The sequence below is a fragment of the Podarcis bocagei genome, assembly GCF_964188305.1.
Source record: "Podarcis bocagei genome assembly, chromosome: 4".
Taxonomy (NCBI): Eukaryota; Metazoa; Chordata; class Lepidosauria; order Squamata; family Lacertidae; genus Podarcis; species Podarcis bocagei.
In genome coordinates, this window is record NC_138128.1 from 44,160,984 (window position 1) to 44,177,257 (window position 16,274).

Genomic DNA, 16,274 nt, shown 5'->3' on the forward strand with positions numbered 1-16,274 from the left:
GCCGCTGTGAGAACAGAATTTAGTTAGTGGTGGTCGGGGGCGTATCTGCTGTCCACATCTTCAACCAAAGTTGGAGGGCTTAAGAGGCTCATCACTAGGCAGACAAGAGCTTATGGGTAAACGGAGGAGTCGCACGAGGCGTTGGTACGGCTCAGAACCACATCGGGGTGAAGGAGGAAAAGCGGCGGGATGTGTGTGCAAGAGCCTAAGAGAAAAGGGTGCCAGCCCAGGGTGGTGTGGTGGGTGCTATTTGGCAGAAGAGAGTGCAATGGAAAGGGGTGTTGCTGCCCGGATGAGAATGCCACATTTTCCAAGGCTACAGCTCAGGTGTACAGCCCGGCTCCCCCCCCCCCAATATCTCCAATTATCCCTGGGATGATCTCCTGCTGCTCCAGTCCGTTCATCCTTTGCTTCCCTAGGCAAAGCCGCCGCTGCCGCTCCTATCTTCACCGGAAAGGAACAGTATGGAGCGTGTCACACGGCAGTATATATATATACTGTATATGCATTCTGCCGGCCAAGATCAGCTTCGGGGAGGCGGGCGAACTGGAGGTGGAGTGGGTGGAGGTTTGGTGGGAGGGGGCGGAACATCTCCCTGCCCTCCGCTTGCCTCGGGGTCTCCCCGGGAGCCCATCTACGGGTGCGCGTCGTCGGGGCTGCTGGGCTCGATTCCAGCTCTTGCCACCCCGATCCGGCAAGCCCCGCTCCCTGGCGAAGGTTACCAGCTGTGCTCTTGAAAGAGGCTGCACCCCCCTCCTCCCGCCTCGCCCTCTACACACCCCAGACCTCCGCCCCCGCCCGCCCCCCAACATCCTCCCCGCCCGTCACAGTTTGGCTCCGTATTGATCGCCGCTGCCTGGCCGCGCTTCCCCTGCAATTCCAGGTAGTAAATCAGTGCCAGGCGGCCCAACCTCCCGGCGTCGCCATTGGGTGCCCGGCTCCGCTCGGGCCGCACTGATTGGCCGCCTGCCGGGCACAAGGCTTTACATAAAGAGGCGCTCGCGCTCCGCTGGACTTGCCCAAGCGCGAGAAGGGGCGGAGGAGCTCCACGCCGGGAGCCAGGGAGACGCGCCAGCAGCAGCAGCAGCAGCGGAGGCGCCAGCGAGCGGGCAGGCAGGCAGGCAGGCAGGCAGCACCAGCTGCGGACATTGGGGCAGCCCGCCCGGGATGCTCCGTGGCCAGCTGGGCGGCATGGCCCTGCCACGGGCCCCCGCCGCCTGCCCGGTGAGTAGAGCTGGCCGCGACCCGGCCGACGGGGCGAAGTTTCCCAAAGAGCCGGAGAAGAAAAGTTGGGCGCTTGCGAGTGAGCCGGAGAGGCGGGAAGGGCGCACAGGGCGCGCGCGCTTGCGCCCCGCTTCCCCGGACGCCAAGCGGCGCCAGCGAGCCGGGCGGGCGGAAATGGGGACTGAGAGTGAGCCCGGAAAGCTGGGCAAGTGGAGTGGAAGGGGTGGCCCAGAGAGGTGGGGTCTAACTAAGGGAAGAGGTTCTGGCTTTGAGGAGGACTAAAGTGGGGTGGGGGCACCCTTCCCGTTCAGGTCAGCTTCAGCTCTTGCCTGAGGAAGGACTTTGCCTCTCTGGTTGCCGCGCCCCCCGACAGCGAGCCGGGAACAGGCATCCCAAGGGTGCCAAGGTCTGCTTGCTGTTAAGGTGACTGCTTTTGTCTCCACACTGCACCGGCGGCAGCTGCTGGCTGTGCCCCAGCTTGGGGCAGGCAGGCCACCCTGCAGTGTGGCACAGGGGAAACAACGGGGGGGGGCAACTCTGAAGAACAACTCCCTAGGCACTAGGTGGGAGGCAGGGAGAGGTATCTGTGGCTGCTTCCCGAACACCCTGGGGGGTGATCCCTGTCCCTTTTGCAGGGAAGGTCTCCTGCAGCATTAATGCAGGTTGTGGGCTGGCATTTAGTGGACTCAAGGAAGACAGCAGTGCAGCCCAGGACAGGAACATTTTTCTTCTTGTTCTCAGCAGCGGTTCCAGAAAAATAGAATTTGAAGGAGAAGCAGCCCTGAAAGACTTGAGCAGGACCTGAACCCTAATGTGGTGATGATGCCACACATTAGTCTTGCTGGATTTGTTTGTGCTCAGATTGCTTGAACTATTAGCACTTTGGAAGATAATATGGTGGCTTGGGCCGGTGGGGGGGGGGGGGAGAGACAGAGAAGGTGTCTCGTGATGTTTCCAGGCTATTTTGATGCTACCACAATTGATTGGCTGTTCAGTTGTGATGTCACCGAGGAAAATGTGGGAATGCATTTGGATAATGACATTGTGAGCTAGTGATGTCACTAGTCCACAGTAGCGCAGGCAGTGTTATCTCACTGCGAGGTTGCTGGAGGGCCGTGCTTCATAACAGAGATGGCGGTGCCACGGGGGCTATGAAGTCATTTAGGATAAATAGCAGGAACTGTGTACAATGGCAGCTGCTTGCTGGTGCAGAGCAACAATACAATTAAAATTTTGCTTCTGTTGCATCCTCTCTCTGGATGTCCAGGATTCGCCAAAGAACCTGTCTTGGCCTTGGAGCGAATGGGACACAGCTCCCTCTCTCTCCATGATAGGAAATAAAACAGTGCCTTCACTTGGGAATTATCAAATGTCCATGCTAGCATGTCATGCAGATCCCGCTGTCTCCCCCCAGCATGCAGAGGCCCTGCTGTGTCACTAGCAGGACCACCTACCTTCCTGTAAGCCTCTAATGCTATCTGCTCCTTGGGGCAGGGTCTACTGAGTTAAGTGTATCTCCGTCTATTTGTGTAAACGGGTGCAAATTGCAGTGTAATCAACCACACCCTGTAGGAGCATGCAAGACATGGAACTACGCAGCTGCTTCCATGGCCCGAGAGGTGCTTTCTCCTTTGCCCGGTGGAGAACCAGCACTGCCCATTTGAGAAACGTTTCACCTCCTTGGTGCCATATCACCACTTTAACGTCAGAGTATTACAAGCACTGGAGTTGGGCAGGCAACACAGAATGCAGAGAAAGGGGATATGTCTATGACCACAGCAAGCTGTCCAGGGCAAATTTACTGCAGTGCGGGCACTGAGTGGGCATTCTTGTACACATTGCATCCTTTACTCAAGAGCTGGCCCGTTTAGTGGGACAGAAAATGGTGGTGTGCAGGGCACAAAGTCATGGAGAGGACTTCCATCAATGTCCACATTCGGAACAAGATGGCGACCAACTGCTTCCCCCCCCCCCTTCTCCAGCTGCCAAGGGCATCTCTAAAAGCAAATCTATACCGTGGATCCCCTTAGCAGACGACTGCCAAGATGCCTGACCCCAGTTCTGAGCCCAAGCTTGGTCCAAGGACAGACTGGACTGGTGCCTGGATGTATGCCTTCTTACCTAGTCTCTACTGTCTCCATTCTCAGAGCTGCCCATAAGAGACAAGGGAAGGGATTATTAAACAACCCAGCAATAAGCAGGCAAAGGCCCAGCTCTCCTTCTTTGCTTGTACACAGTTTCCTCCCTTGTTCAGAGTGAAGACCATCTCCCTGGTCTTTGGGAGGGTCCCTTTTTCCTGCCCAGGTGCCTGATACTCATGTAGTATTCTGCTGCCTTTCCCTGCACCATCCGACATTTAATGCCATGGGCACATTGCACTTGGTGGGGCTGGACTCTTGCTGCATCCAAAACAAGAGACTAGCATCCTGAGAATAGAAGCAGCCATCAGCCGCTCTGGGACTAGATCATTCATTTTTGTCTCCCACTGCCAATTCAGTTCCCTTTTGGATGCTCTCCAGGCTCCAGGAAGAAGGTGTTAATCAGTGAATCAAGTGAAGGGATCAGACAGAATCTTCTCTCATCACACAATTCATGCCTGGTAAAGACTTTCATATAGGAATCCCTGGGGAATGTGTGGTCATTGTGCCTCTAGGAGTTTTCTTTGCTGTGTGCATGTCCTGGGAAGTTGTGGTTTGCTAGTGTGAATACAAAGTTGTGGGGCTGGGGAGTAGAGACTTCCAGGGCTGTAGTTCAGTGACAGAGAATCTGCTTTGCATGCAGAAAATCCTAGGTTTAATTCATGGCATCTTCAGATAGATCTGAGAGAGACTCCTGTCTGAAATTCTGGAGAGCACCTTACATTCAGGGTAGATGATAGGTACCAACATGAAGCCAGATGGACCAGTGATCTGGCTGAGTATTAGGCAGCTTTCTGTGTTCCTGTGTTCCATGATCTACAACTGGGTTGGGGAATTTGTGGTCCTCCAGGTGTTGTTGAGCTGCAACTTACCCTCGTGACCACTGGCCAATGCTGATGGGAGTCCCAACAACATCCAAAAGGCTCATTCCTCATGTAAACAGTTGCCTCCCCCACTCCACGTTTCTGTATGGAATACCATCAATGTAAGGGACTCTCTAATTTGTTAAGCAACTACAGTATGTTGTGACGTTATGCTTTTAGAGACCAGGTTGTCCAAGCTCCAGTGGGAAAGTCGAGAGCCCTTGGGAGGAGGAAGAAGGGTTACAAAGATCAAGTGTGTGACTGTCTGCTTGACTGCCTTGTGCACAGGTATAAGCACTCTCACTGTGTGTAGAGGAAGGCAACTTAATTAATAGCCATTTCCCTAATGATCTATCTGGAGTTCACTGATGTATGGGTTTAATTAGCCCAAACCAAATGCTGGGAGCCCGATGGTAGAACACACCATCTTTGTCACCAGGTACCTGTTACCATCCTGTTCTAATTTGACAACAAGTTAATCTGGGCTTGAACTGGAGGGTGGTGCTAGCACCAGACTGCCAGCTCTGTGTGATATATTGCTTGCTGTGGCCCAACACATGGGAGATGTACCCTCCTCTCCGTAAGCTCCTGCCTAATCCCCATGCTTGGAGGAATCTACGGCACTCTTCAGACTATTTCCATGGTGAGTGGATAGAGGCAAGATCCTATCTGAATAACAGGACTGCACGTGTTGGATCCTGTCATGTTTCACCATGACTGTGAGCAGAATTCTCTTACTCTCATATATCAGGCACCCATTGAAGTTTGATCTGAGACGGACTTTTAAACCAGTGGGGTATTTATTAGACAGCCTTCTGGCTACTTGTCAAGCAACTTGTTGCCAGCCACACCATGAATCCCTCTGCCCTAAACGTTATTATATAAAAGGCAATGACCACTCAAGCACCACTTATTCCCCCTTCAGGAAATAACACTGAGCATATGGCGAGTGAGGCTAGGTTTTGGAGCTAGCAGGATCTAGCTGGCTCTGGACCAAGAGCTGAATGGATTTGGGATGTGTCTGGTTCTGGCACTATATGCTGCTGCTGGCCTAAGGTGAATCGGATGCTTCTAAGGATTCTAGCCCACCCCTTTATGATGGGTCCAAGCAGGGAAATTGCTGCAGAAGGTTGAAACCATGCAGAAACACTTGCGTAGCCAAGCCACAACTCAGAGGTGGGTATGGGGAAGTGAACAGCAGATCTGCATGCTGGAGTCTACAACACAGCCAGGTACTGCCACAGGGGAATGGGGGAGCCCCAAATGGCTAATGGTGGAGCTAACCAGGTGTTCTCCATAGGAATGATCATAAGACATATTACATGTTTCGCTTTGCACTTTGACCACCCTTTTGTGCACACAATCAGGGTGGATAAAGTATCCCCGAGAGGCTTTAAAGACAGTATTGATCCTAGCCATTGGCTGCATTTATAAGAATGCTCCAAGCTGGCAGCCCCAGAAAAAGAAGAAGCTGCTTATTAGCGTAAGTTGTCAAGTTTCCATATGCACACAATGACAGAATGAGAAAGTGCCTCCCCTGCCAAGCTCCTGGCTACCCTGATTGCATGTACAGATTTGGAAAGGGGTGGCTTCAACCTGTTTTAAGGATTAGCTCCATTAATTATGAAAATGCACCCTCAAGTGCAGGAGGGTGGTTCTTATCTGAGACGCCTTCTAAACAGCCCCTTGAACTGGGAAAGTGTCCTCTGGTGCAGGACACTGTCTCTGCTCTACCTCTGCCTGTGTCACACATCTGATGGATTATCCTGTAGGAGGAGCCAATAAACAATCTGGATGTGGCTTAATGTTGAGAAGACCCTGCCTTAAGGAGCAGACTAGATGCTTCTTAATACCTTCCAGCTTTATGATGCTATGAGTCCCTAATTATTATACAGACAAAGCCAGGGGGGCAGGGTTTTTTCTAGAACAGAAGTGTGATCTCACCATGTCTTTGCACACATCTTTGGATGTTGTTTATATTCCCTAGTGTGTAGTTTTACTGGTGTGTCCATCCTATACACACTGAAAGGTGCCTTTTCCTTCAATGTGTTTATATACTTCTCATAACAAATAGGAGAGCCCATGACCAGCTTTAGATTCAATCCATATGGGTGGGGTATAATTAATTTATTGTTGTTATTATTATTATACTACAGATGTGGTGAAATGGAATAGTATAATTATTTGTTTGTTGCTTGCTTGCTTGTATATGTATCCCACCTCTCCCCATTTAATCCTCAGAACAACCCTGCGAGGTAGGTTAGGTTAGGCTGAGTAGCTGGCCCAAGGTCACCCAGTGAGCTTAACAGGGCCCCAGTCTTGGTCCAGCCCACTAACCACTGAGCCACACTGGCTCACCTTGACACTCCAAATTGAGCCTCCTTGATTAAGGGCAGTATACTTCTGGCTGGCTGTTGGAGGGATAAACCCGCTTACAAGTGTTTCATGGCCTTGGCTGGAAAGAGACCTGAATTAGATGAACCCTTGATCTGATTTAGGAAGGCCATTTATGCTTATGGCTTTAATGAACTTAGATCTCTGTAAGGCCTTTTCCATTATGAGAAATGTTTGTAGTGTCCCACTGGGAGTCTGGGGGTACTGAAGGCCTTTCCACTTTTGTAGCAATTGAAAATTTCTGTCTATTTTGCCCATGCATCATACAGTGTGTTAATTCTCTATGAGTGCTAATTTAATTTCACGGTCACCAGCAAACATCTGGCTAGCAGGAAGGCTGTGCATATATACATCTTCCTATAGAAGTGACAGAACTCCAGATTGAAGATAAGCACACAAGTACTGTTTCTGCCTGGCACTCAGTTTATAGCTGCTCCTCTCCCCTCCCTCCCTCCCAGCCCAGTCCAGTCCAGAGACAGAATCTTCTGTTTCTCTTTGATGCAGTCAAAGGGTAGAGATGGGTCATTCTGCTTGGAGGCACAGGCTAACTCAGGATCTCCCTCTTCCTATCAAAGTCCTGAAGAGGGCAGAGTATCTGTGAGGTCTAATCCACTGTCGTTTTTGTTTGTTTTCTCTTCAACCATGATGTGGAACTCTGGAGCAAGTCTGGTTTCGCATCCCAATGTGAAATCTGCGCGACAGCTGAATTCACTTTAGGTCAAAAAAATCCCCACCCTAGACTTTTTCTCTCTCTTTTTTGCATCAGTCGTAGTCCTAACACTTCCTGCTTTGGGCACCAGCCCAAGGCTGCCACAGCTTTCACATTCCAGAGCTCTCCCCCAGCAAGCCCAGAGGATTAAGAAACACAACTTCATTGCTTTTCCTTATTCCTGCTTGCACTGAATGGGGGAGTGCGGAGGATCACTGGCACTTGAGCAATAGGCAACCAGGCCTAAACCCAAAGACTGGGGCTTTTTGCCTGGGATCTGCAATGGCAGGGTGGCTCTCTCCCAACAATAAGGCAGGCTGCATCAGATTGCCTGCCAAATGCAATTATTTGCAGGGTAAGTAGCACTGAAACAGGCAGATTCTCTGTAGGCGCATAGTCTGCCATGGATGGAGACCAGGGGGATTTCTGAAGTACTAACACCATCTGAGCCCAGGCTAGAACAAGGCAGGATTCATTCACTTCCATATCCAAATAAGAAGGCCTGAGAGGCTCATCTCCCTTGGGAAGCAGTCACACACATTGAAAACTGTGACCAGAAATATGGCTCAGAATTTACGTCTGGGGGGAAATTCCCCAGCAGCTGGATGGGTGAGGGCAACAGGACTGACAGTCTCCTGCTTCTCTCCTTGTAGATGTCAAAGTGGCGGCTGTTATTGTTGTGGAGCTTGGTCCTGGCTTGGCCTGGTGAAGGATCTCAGCGAAGTGAGCCCATGTTCACAGCCATCACGGATCAGATCCTCCCGCCTGACTATGACAGCAATCCGACACAGCTCAATTATGGTGTGGCTGTGACTGATGTGGACCAGGATGGAGATTTTGAGATCATCGTGGCTGGGTAGGTACCTTGGATAATGCTGGGTGCTGTCAAAGGTATGAGAATGGAGGTGGCTGCCAGGAAAGAGGGTGCCATGGTTGGGGTGAGCTTTGACAAGATGCAGGACTAGGCAGGTTTACATACGCATTCCCAAGTCTAGGCTAGGTATACATGCATCTTTGACATGTCTCTCTGAGGTGGGGTGGGTGTGGGTGGGGAGAGATTGCATGTATTTTAAGGTTATTTTGGAGATTCTAGGCTGGAGGCAAGTGTAGGCTTGATGTTGTTTGGTGTCCTCAACCTCCCCAAGGCAGCCTGCCTTTGTTCTAGAGCAGGGGTGAGAAATCTTTCTGGCTCCTTTGGCCAAATTTGACACCTGGTGATTAGGAGCTTTGAAGTCCTAAAGTCGGGACTTCAAAGCACCATGCACATGCAGCCCAGCGGGCTTCAGCTGATGGGTGGTAGATCCAAGTCCTGCTTGATGCAATCATCCAGCAGATTTTTGTTCTAGCCACCTTTCGCTTTGGCTGAAGCCTGTTTTCCCTTGTCAATGCACAAATGTGGACCCACTTTTAAGACTCCCGATTTGTGCATTGGCAACTGTGTCTATACCAGCCCCACACTGATGTCACATTGACATCAAGTGTGGGGCAAGTGTGTGTGGTTTGGCGGAAACGGCCTCACAGGCAATATTTGAACCCCTGGCATGGGCCAAGTTTGGTCCATGAGCTGGAGGGCAGGTTCTAGAGGGATGAAAAAGGGTGTATATTTCTGCTCTTTCATTCTGATGTTCAACATGCTGGGGTCAGGCTGTAGCACCTGAAATAAACCTGAAGTAATAACAGCGCAAAGGTACGGATGGAGGCCTGAACGTGCATCTGCAGTAAAGCTTTCCTTTAGCAGCTGTCTTCCCAAGTCGTTTCTCTGACAAACTGTTTCTGCCTGCAGCTGCCTTAGAGCCCCCCTTGCCAGCTGGCCACCCGGGAGTCATGACCTGGTGTATGGGCACTGGAGGGGGGCTGTCCCTTTATACTTGCCCACCACTTGTATAACTTGTCCGGCCCATAAAACATTCTCTGAATTGCACTGAGCTGGGGGAAGGAGCATATATCTGCCGGATAACTTTTATGTCTGGCGGTTCCTGGACCGTATTCACCTCTTCGGCTGAGTTCACTTTCCCAAGAAATCTCATTTCTTCGTAGCCTCCGTCTCTCGCTGAAACCCTTGAATTCCTCCTTAGGTGTTGCTCTGTCCTGCCCGTCCTTAATGCAGCAGCAAGACAAAGTAATAACACGGCTTGTAAAGGCTTGGGGATATTAGGGTCCCAGAATTTTCTCTTAGGCTGCTGCGCTCAGCTGTCCAAAGCCACGTTGTGTGTTTTATGGCCACCATGTCCCCTGCCTCCTTGCCCCACCTTGCTCCATGCAAGTACATTCTGCATTTGCCTCTGTGGAACAGAGCACCCCATCCGAAGCTCCCCCAGTCCAGAATGCTTTCATTCTCTTTGTGCTACATGAACACAAAATGAAGCACAATTTCTTTTGCAGTAACAAGTTTAGCTGAGGGGTTGGCTCCTTTACTTTGTGATACAGGGCCCAACTTGTTTTCCAGGCAGCATTATATAAAGTAGATGCACATCCTTCCATTCAGAAGGATCCTGGGCTCTCGTTCTTTAACATTACAAACAAGTGAGTCATGCAACAAAATGTTTCAACGTGGAGTTCAGGATTCCAGGCACTCATTCCATTCTATTTTCCTACCCCCAAAGTCTGCCCCTCTTCTTCTTTTGCATTCCTCCTTATACCTCCTTCATGTGTGTGTTTGGGGTCATATTCGCTGAGCATCAAAAATAAAAGCTATATCCCATTTGCCCTAATACCCAGCGCCCCATATCACCTGTGTTAAAGCTGAACTGCTGTGGTGTGTGCCTTGAGCTGGTCATCCACTCTAAGGCGAGGCAAGCCCTTTTCTCTTTTCACCAAGTCCTCTTGCCCAACTCCAAGGTCAGCAGCCTATGCAGATGAGCTGACTTCATGCCCCCTTAGCCAGCTCCTTTCCTCCAAGTGGATAGCCATTCTTTTCCAGAGTGCGGTCATCCACATAGCAGCACACTTCCTGGCTACAGAAGTTACCCTCGCCCCATCAGCATTATCAGGCCAGAGTTTCCACCACATTCTTTATGATGTGGCTGCCATCTTGTAATTTGCTTACTTGTTTACTTACTTACAGTATTTCTGTACTGCCCAGTGTACTGCCCAGTAACGAAAGTCCCTTGGCTGGTTTGCACTAAAACAAGACAATAATATGTGAAAATATAATAACAGGTAAGCATAAAACTGAAAACAGACTAAACCTAGCAGCAGAATAAATCCAGATTTAAAACCAGCAGTGGAGAACAACAACAGTGGAAAAGATCTTAAAAGTGCTAAGAAATTTAAGATAGAACTTTTAAGACAGGGAAGCCTAGGAAAATAAAAAGGGGCTCATCTGGCACCAAAAAGACCACAGCAGAGGCAAGAGGTTTAAGAGAAGGCATTCCAAAACAAAGATGCCCCACTAAAAGGACTCTTTCTCGCTCTCTGGTTGCTACCCACCAAACCTCATTCCGTGGGAGTACCAGGGAGTACCAGAGAAACTGACCATAGATAGTGTTTGGTTGTGCATATGTGAGATGAGGCGATCCTTCACATATCCTTGCCCCAAGCAGGTTAGGACTTTTGACTTGGAACCCAAACTACCTTACCCTCTCCCTAGTCTTTAGGGTTGAGTATCTGACGGCAGGAAAAAGCAATGTGAAAAAATGGTTTGTACCTAAGGAAAAGCAAAGGTTCCCTTGCTGTGACTAGGCACTCTGGCCAGTGTTATCTCACCTAGACTGAGCAGCTGCTGGCCTTCTCTTGGAGGGAGGGGCAAGCCTTTCCTCTCCAGGTTCTCTCTTGCTGTGCTGACAGGCCTCGGTGTGCACCAATTGACATTGTGTTAATTGGCTGCAGAGCGAGGAAGTGCCCCAGCTCATTATTGGCATACTTGGCTTGCAAGGGTGCACAGCAGTGAGCAAGGCATTCAGCTGTGCGTATCCCCAATCTTCCTAGTTCCAATTGGCGGGGATGAGGAGCAGAGTTGAAGCTTGGCCAGCTGCTTGAAGAGCCAGCCATCCGGCCCATTCCACATTGTCCTGATAGGGATCCAACAGTTTTGCATCTGGAGGGAGCAAACATCAAGGGAGGTTTCCATGCAAGCATAATAAAGACTGTGTGTGCATATATGTGTGGGAGGGCATCCTTGAGAGGACAGCCCCGCCCCCATGAACCATACTGCAATAGCAGCAGGATTTCAGCTGTATCCCAAGGATCCCCTTAATTTGCTAGCCAAATAAGATGCAGTCCTCAGCAAAGGAAGTGTCAGGCAATACACAGATTGCCCTGATTGGACTGTCCCTTGGAGACCTCTGCACATGTTCCTTGTGTTCCCTTCCAACTCTACGTTTCTATGATTCTATGTTCTAGACTGTCAGGAAACCCTGTAGGAAAGAAGCCTTTGAGGAACTGCAAGCCACAATACTTTTAACACTGTGAGACAGAAACCCCACACCTCATGAGACAAATCTAGGCTGTGGAGATCTGCTGCTACCATTACTACTAATATTAACACGGATATAATTATGAAGACTGCTGTCCTCTTGACACAAACAATTTGAAGGAACTCTGATTCCAGTGAGTTCTGCTAAATCATGGATTACTGGGATTGCACAATTTCTTTACAGCAGGACTAGCCAACATGGTGCTCTCCAGACAATGCTCAACTCCAGCTTCCATCGGTCCCAGCCAGCATGGCTGGTGATCAGGGATGATGGGAGTCCAATGACTTCTGGGGGGCTGTGGAAACACCATCCCTGATCTACAGCATATCTGGCGGGTCTATATCTGATCTGAATTCTTAAAGTTTTATTAAAGGAAAATGTCTGCATCAGCTCAGCAAACTTGCTCATTTACCTGTATTTGTGCTTAACCTGAATCCATCCATCCTTTTTGTCCCATCGTCCCACTGACCTTTCTTCATGGACTTGCATTCCAAACCTGGCATCTCCATCATTCTGTCCTGAACTGTCACCAATTTGTCAATGTTCTTATTAAAGGAGACGCTACTTCTTCAGCGGTGGCTTGAGCAGTGCTGAACAGAGCAAGTAGGTTCTGCTTCTTAGACACACTGCTTCTGAGAAGGCAACCTCAAAACAACATTCTGTCTGCTTTTGCCATACTCCTAGCTCAAATTTAGTTTATGATCCACTATATCTCCAGACACTTCTCAGCAGTATTACTGCCAACCTAGCCAAGTTTTTCTAAGGTTCAGTTGGGGTTTTTTTCCTTCAAAATGCTTCCTATTTTCCTCTTTTCCCCCAGCTCACCTGTGGCTAGGATTTTGATTTGCCAAATTCATTTTTAATTTGACTCCTATCGCCTAAAATGTCCGCAGACCTTGCTAGTTTTGTGTCACCTGCAAGATTAATACGTAGGTTATCCAGCTTGCTAATAGAAATCAAATAACACCAAATCCAGGTCTGATCTATGTAGAAGAGCTTCAACAACGCATTAAGTGTTCTCTGGGGAGGAATTCCATTATTTCTCCACCCGTCAGATGGTAGCATTTCCCCTTTCATCTTCTGGTTTTGTCATTAGTGCTGGTGCAACTCCAAGAAGCATCCTATAGCAAACACCCCCTCACATGCCCAGTATCTCCTCCAGCGCATGCCAGAGAAAATATTGCTGTCCAAGATGTGCTCATACCAGAGACTGGCTGAGTCTTGCTGAAGTGAGACCAGGCTGACCTGGCGATCTCTGTTGCAAGTATCTTCCTTCCTCTGCCAATGGAGTGTCTGCTTCCAAGCTGACCATATGCAGCAACGTCAGTTTAGATACCACTTCCACATGGTCCATGGCCACATTGTTGATACTTAGAGTCTTCATAGCACAGATGCTGCTGTTGTGCCTGGATGTGAAATGTTAGCAGTGGGAGGGGGTGTGCTAAGGAGCTGAATGTCTCACCTGAAGACAAGTCTGGGCACAAGCAGGGTTGCTGCTGTTGGCTTCTCTTTGATCACTGACACGTGCTAGCTCAAGGGTTTACTGCCAGTCCCAGAGTAAGTGCTCACTGTGGTCTGAAATGGGATTGTGCCTCTACTCCCATTGCTAAGGAGTCTGTTTGGATGACCCATCCCATCTGTGTTCTGTAGTCTTGACAAGGGCGGTGCTCCATATTTTCCTGGCCTAAGAATGAGGAGTGGTTGGGCCAGATGGGAAGGGGGGGGGGAAATAAAACCCTCCCAGGGAGCTTGGCTGCAACCATCCCAGGGAGATGTGGAGGGGGGGAGGCAATTATCTGCTTCCCTCCCGTGCCAGGCCATAACCATAAACAGAGACAGGACATTTCATAACCCAATGACTGCTGCTTGTGTAACTTGTTTATCCGAGGCCAGGGTATAGCGCTTGCTGAGTCAGCCCAGGCAGAAAGCCCTAAGCTGGGAACTGGTGCTCACTCATCTGTTCAAGAGGCACTAGACAACTTTTTAAAAATTGGAAGGGGAAAGGCAACAGAACGTCTTTGCAACTCCTCCTGCATGCGTCCTAAGGAGATCCTCTCAAAATTCAGGCACCTATCTGGTACAAGTAACTTAGCTGAGATTATTACAAGATCCGGGAGACTTTGAGCATGTTCATACATATCAAAAAGCTACATTTTAAGCTTCATGTACTCCCTTTAATTTCCCGATATCCAAATGAGTTTTATGGGCCCTAGAGCAATGAAACGGTTTGTAGCAACAGTGCCCAGCCCTCTGCTCCCACTTGCCTGGCTTTGGGAACAAGGTGGGAGAGCATTTATTCTGCTTCGCCATCCTGGATCTTGTAAAGCCTTTAGCACTGGAGTTGGCAAGTTCACCTGGTTAAGCAGCAAAATACTTTTCTCAGCTCTCTTGGGAAAGCCTTTATCGAGGAGAAGTGGTGTTGTGCTTCCTTAACAAGAGAGACTAGAGTTAGAACTATGCAAAATCATCTGCAGGCCGAGTTCCTTTCTCATGCCTAGCTACTTCTAATTTGCTTTTGCACTTGTTCCTTATGCGTGTCTGGCTCCTTGAGAGAGGGGCGGAACTGTCTTATCCAATAAAGTTTCTTAGCTGCTCAGATCTAGAGCGCTCTGGATCACAGACTACCACCTTTCCGGAAAGACCTTCACCACAGCCTAGGCAGCACTGTGCTTTTCAGTGGGGTGCATGTCCAATCAGGCAAAGGCTATGCCAACCACAAAAATGTCACATAGAAATAAGACTCTGGAAGAACTTAGAGCAGCTGTTAACCCTTTCACACGGCATTCATCATACAAAAGCCTCCTTCCTATTCATGATTACAGATGGGGAGGAGGGGGAATATTGTAGCCAGTCATATGAGAAAAGCTTCAGATCATCTGGCTATCATGTACTTGTTGAAATCATTGGGAAGCATCTGAATCCATGTTCTGTTTGAGAATGAAGAAATGGACAGTGTGAACATTTATAGGAACTCATTGCTTCTGAGATGGCTTCAATGATGGTGTGGTAGATTTCCCAAAGCCAGTTTTTTCTTCTCCCAAGTCTCACAGGCACTAGCACTTTCAGGTGAATCTGGCCAATATATTGATATGTTCACCTCTGATGCACCTCTGATGCTCAGGATTCAGCCTCCGATGCAGCTATGGCTCTTTTTATTGATTGCGCTTCACTATCAGGCCCCAATCCTGATTCCGCTTGGGTGCTGGCGAGCGTTATTTTCTCCAGAGCTTTGTAACATTGGCCTCAAGGTTTCTCCCTCCCTACCTGACCTCCTTCTCCTCTGCTGTATTAATTTTCTCTCTCTAGACTGTGCATTTTCAGCCTTCGCAAACTCCATGCTAACCACATTAGAGTCACACATCATTAGCTGCCAGATGAAACTGCTCAGGCGTTTCTGCAACTTCGCATTGTGTGATGTTAGCATGGATGGATGTCTAAAAGAATCTGGGTCTCATGCTGGATCTGACTATCAGGGTTCTGAGAAGCTGATTAACTAGACATTTGGCGTGGGAGGGTGCCACTGGGCCGTAGCTGTCCTGAAGACGGGCAGGTGCCATCCCTGTACTAGAAGTGTCAGCTGTTGCCTGCCAGGGGTTTCCAGACTAACCCAATGTCATAAGCCGGTTTGGCATTCAAGCTCCAAGTGGGTTGTGTTGATCCCCAAACTGACAAGGGGAATTTCAACCTGAATCTTCTGGGCATCAGATCTCTGATAGATGTTCAGTGCTTTCGAATAAGCACCTCTCTGGCTTGTTTTACCAGCTGGTTTTTATTTCCTGGGAGCCCCAGTACTGCCTTTCTGGATCACAGAGTCCTTCAGTTTGAGTGAAATGAATTAGAAAAAGGAACTCTTCTTCCATAGAGATGGGAGCCCCACAGCCAGAAGCCCACCTCCAAATCCTTATAACTTAACCCTGCAGTTAGAAGAATAACCACTCACCATCTACTGCACGGTGGTCTGAAAATCTTACTGCCCTTTGCACATTTGAACATAGAACCGTAGAATTGTACAGCTGGAGGGGATCCCAGGGTTATGCAGTCCAACTGCCTGCAGTGCAGGAATGTCAGCTAAAGCATCATGTATCAAACAATCATCTGTCTCACTTGGATACCCTTTTGGGCATATGGCTGGATTATATGAATGTGCAATATATGTTTAAATTAGGTATGATAGCTCATTCACATATATATATATATTTGCTGGGTTGGTTGTTCATGGGTGCAGATGGTTTCCCCCTTTTCTTTTATTTACAGTAAAGTAAGAATTCAAAAACCTTTTTGCAGTGCTATCTACCTGATTTGGAACATCTACAGTGCCAGGTTTTACAGCAGGATTATAGGAATAGTAGATACTGTGCTCTGAAATGGAGCCAGCCACGAAACCCATGTTATGACCTTGGCCTTGCTGTTCTTTTTGTTGTGGGGATTCAATGAGATAGTCCCCTCGTTTGCTGCCCTGAACTGCAGGGAGGAGAAGAATACAAGTGGAATAAATATAGACATTCTGAAGTCTCCTCCATGTTTGGCTTCA

The 16,274-nt window shown here is 49.0% G+C and overlaps 1 protein-coding gene across 3 annotated transcripts in view; it reads left to right on the top strand.

The window, feature by feature from the left end:
- Positions 1-624: 624 nt before the first annotated feature.
- Positions 625-16,274, top strand: part of CRTAC1 (cartilage acidic protein 1) — a 37,253-nt gene continuing 21,603 nt past the window's right edge. Inside the window, exons 1-2 of one of the 3 annotated variants that reach the window (XM_081191987.1) lie at positions 625-883; positions 7,982-8,184. In XM_081191987.1, the coding sequence (XP_081048113.1) occupies positions 7,982-8,184 (203 nt within the window). In that variant the 5' untranslated portion in view covers positions 625-883. Of the gene's footprint in view, positions 884-1,060; positions 1,225-7,981; positions 8,185-16,274 lie in introns of those variants that run through there. The other 2 variants (XM_081191988.1, XM_081191986.1) reach the window with 2 other exon arrangements.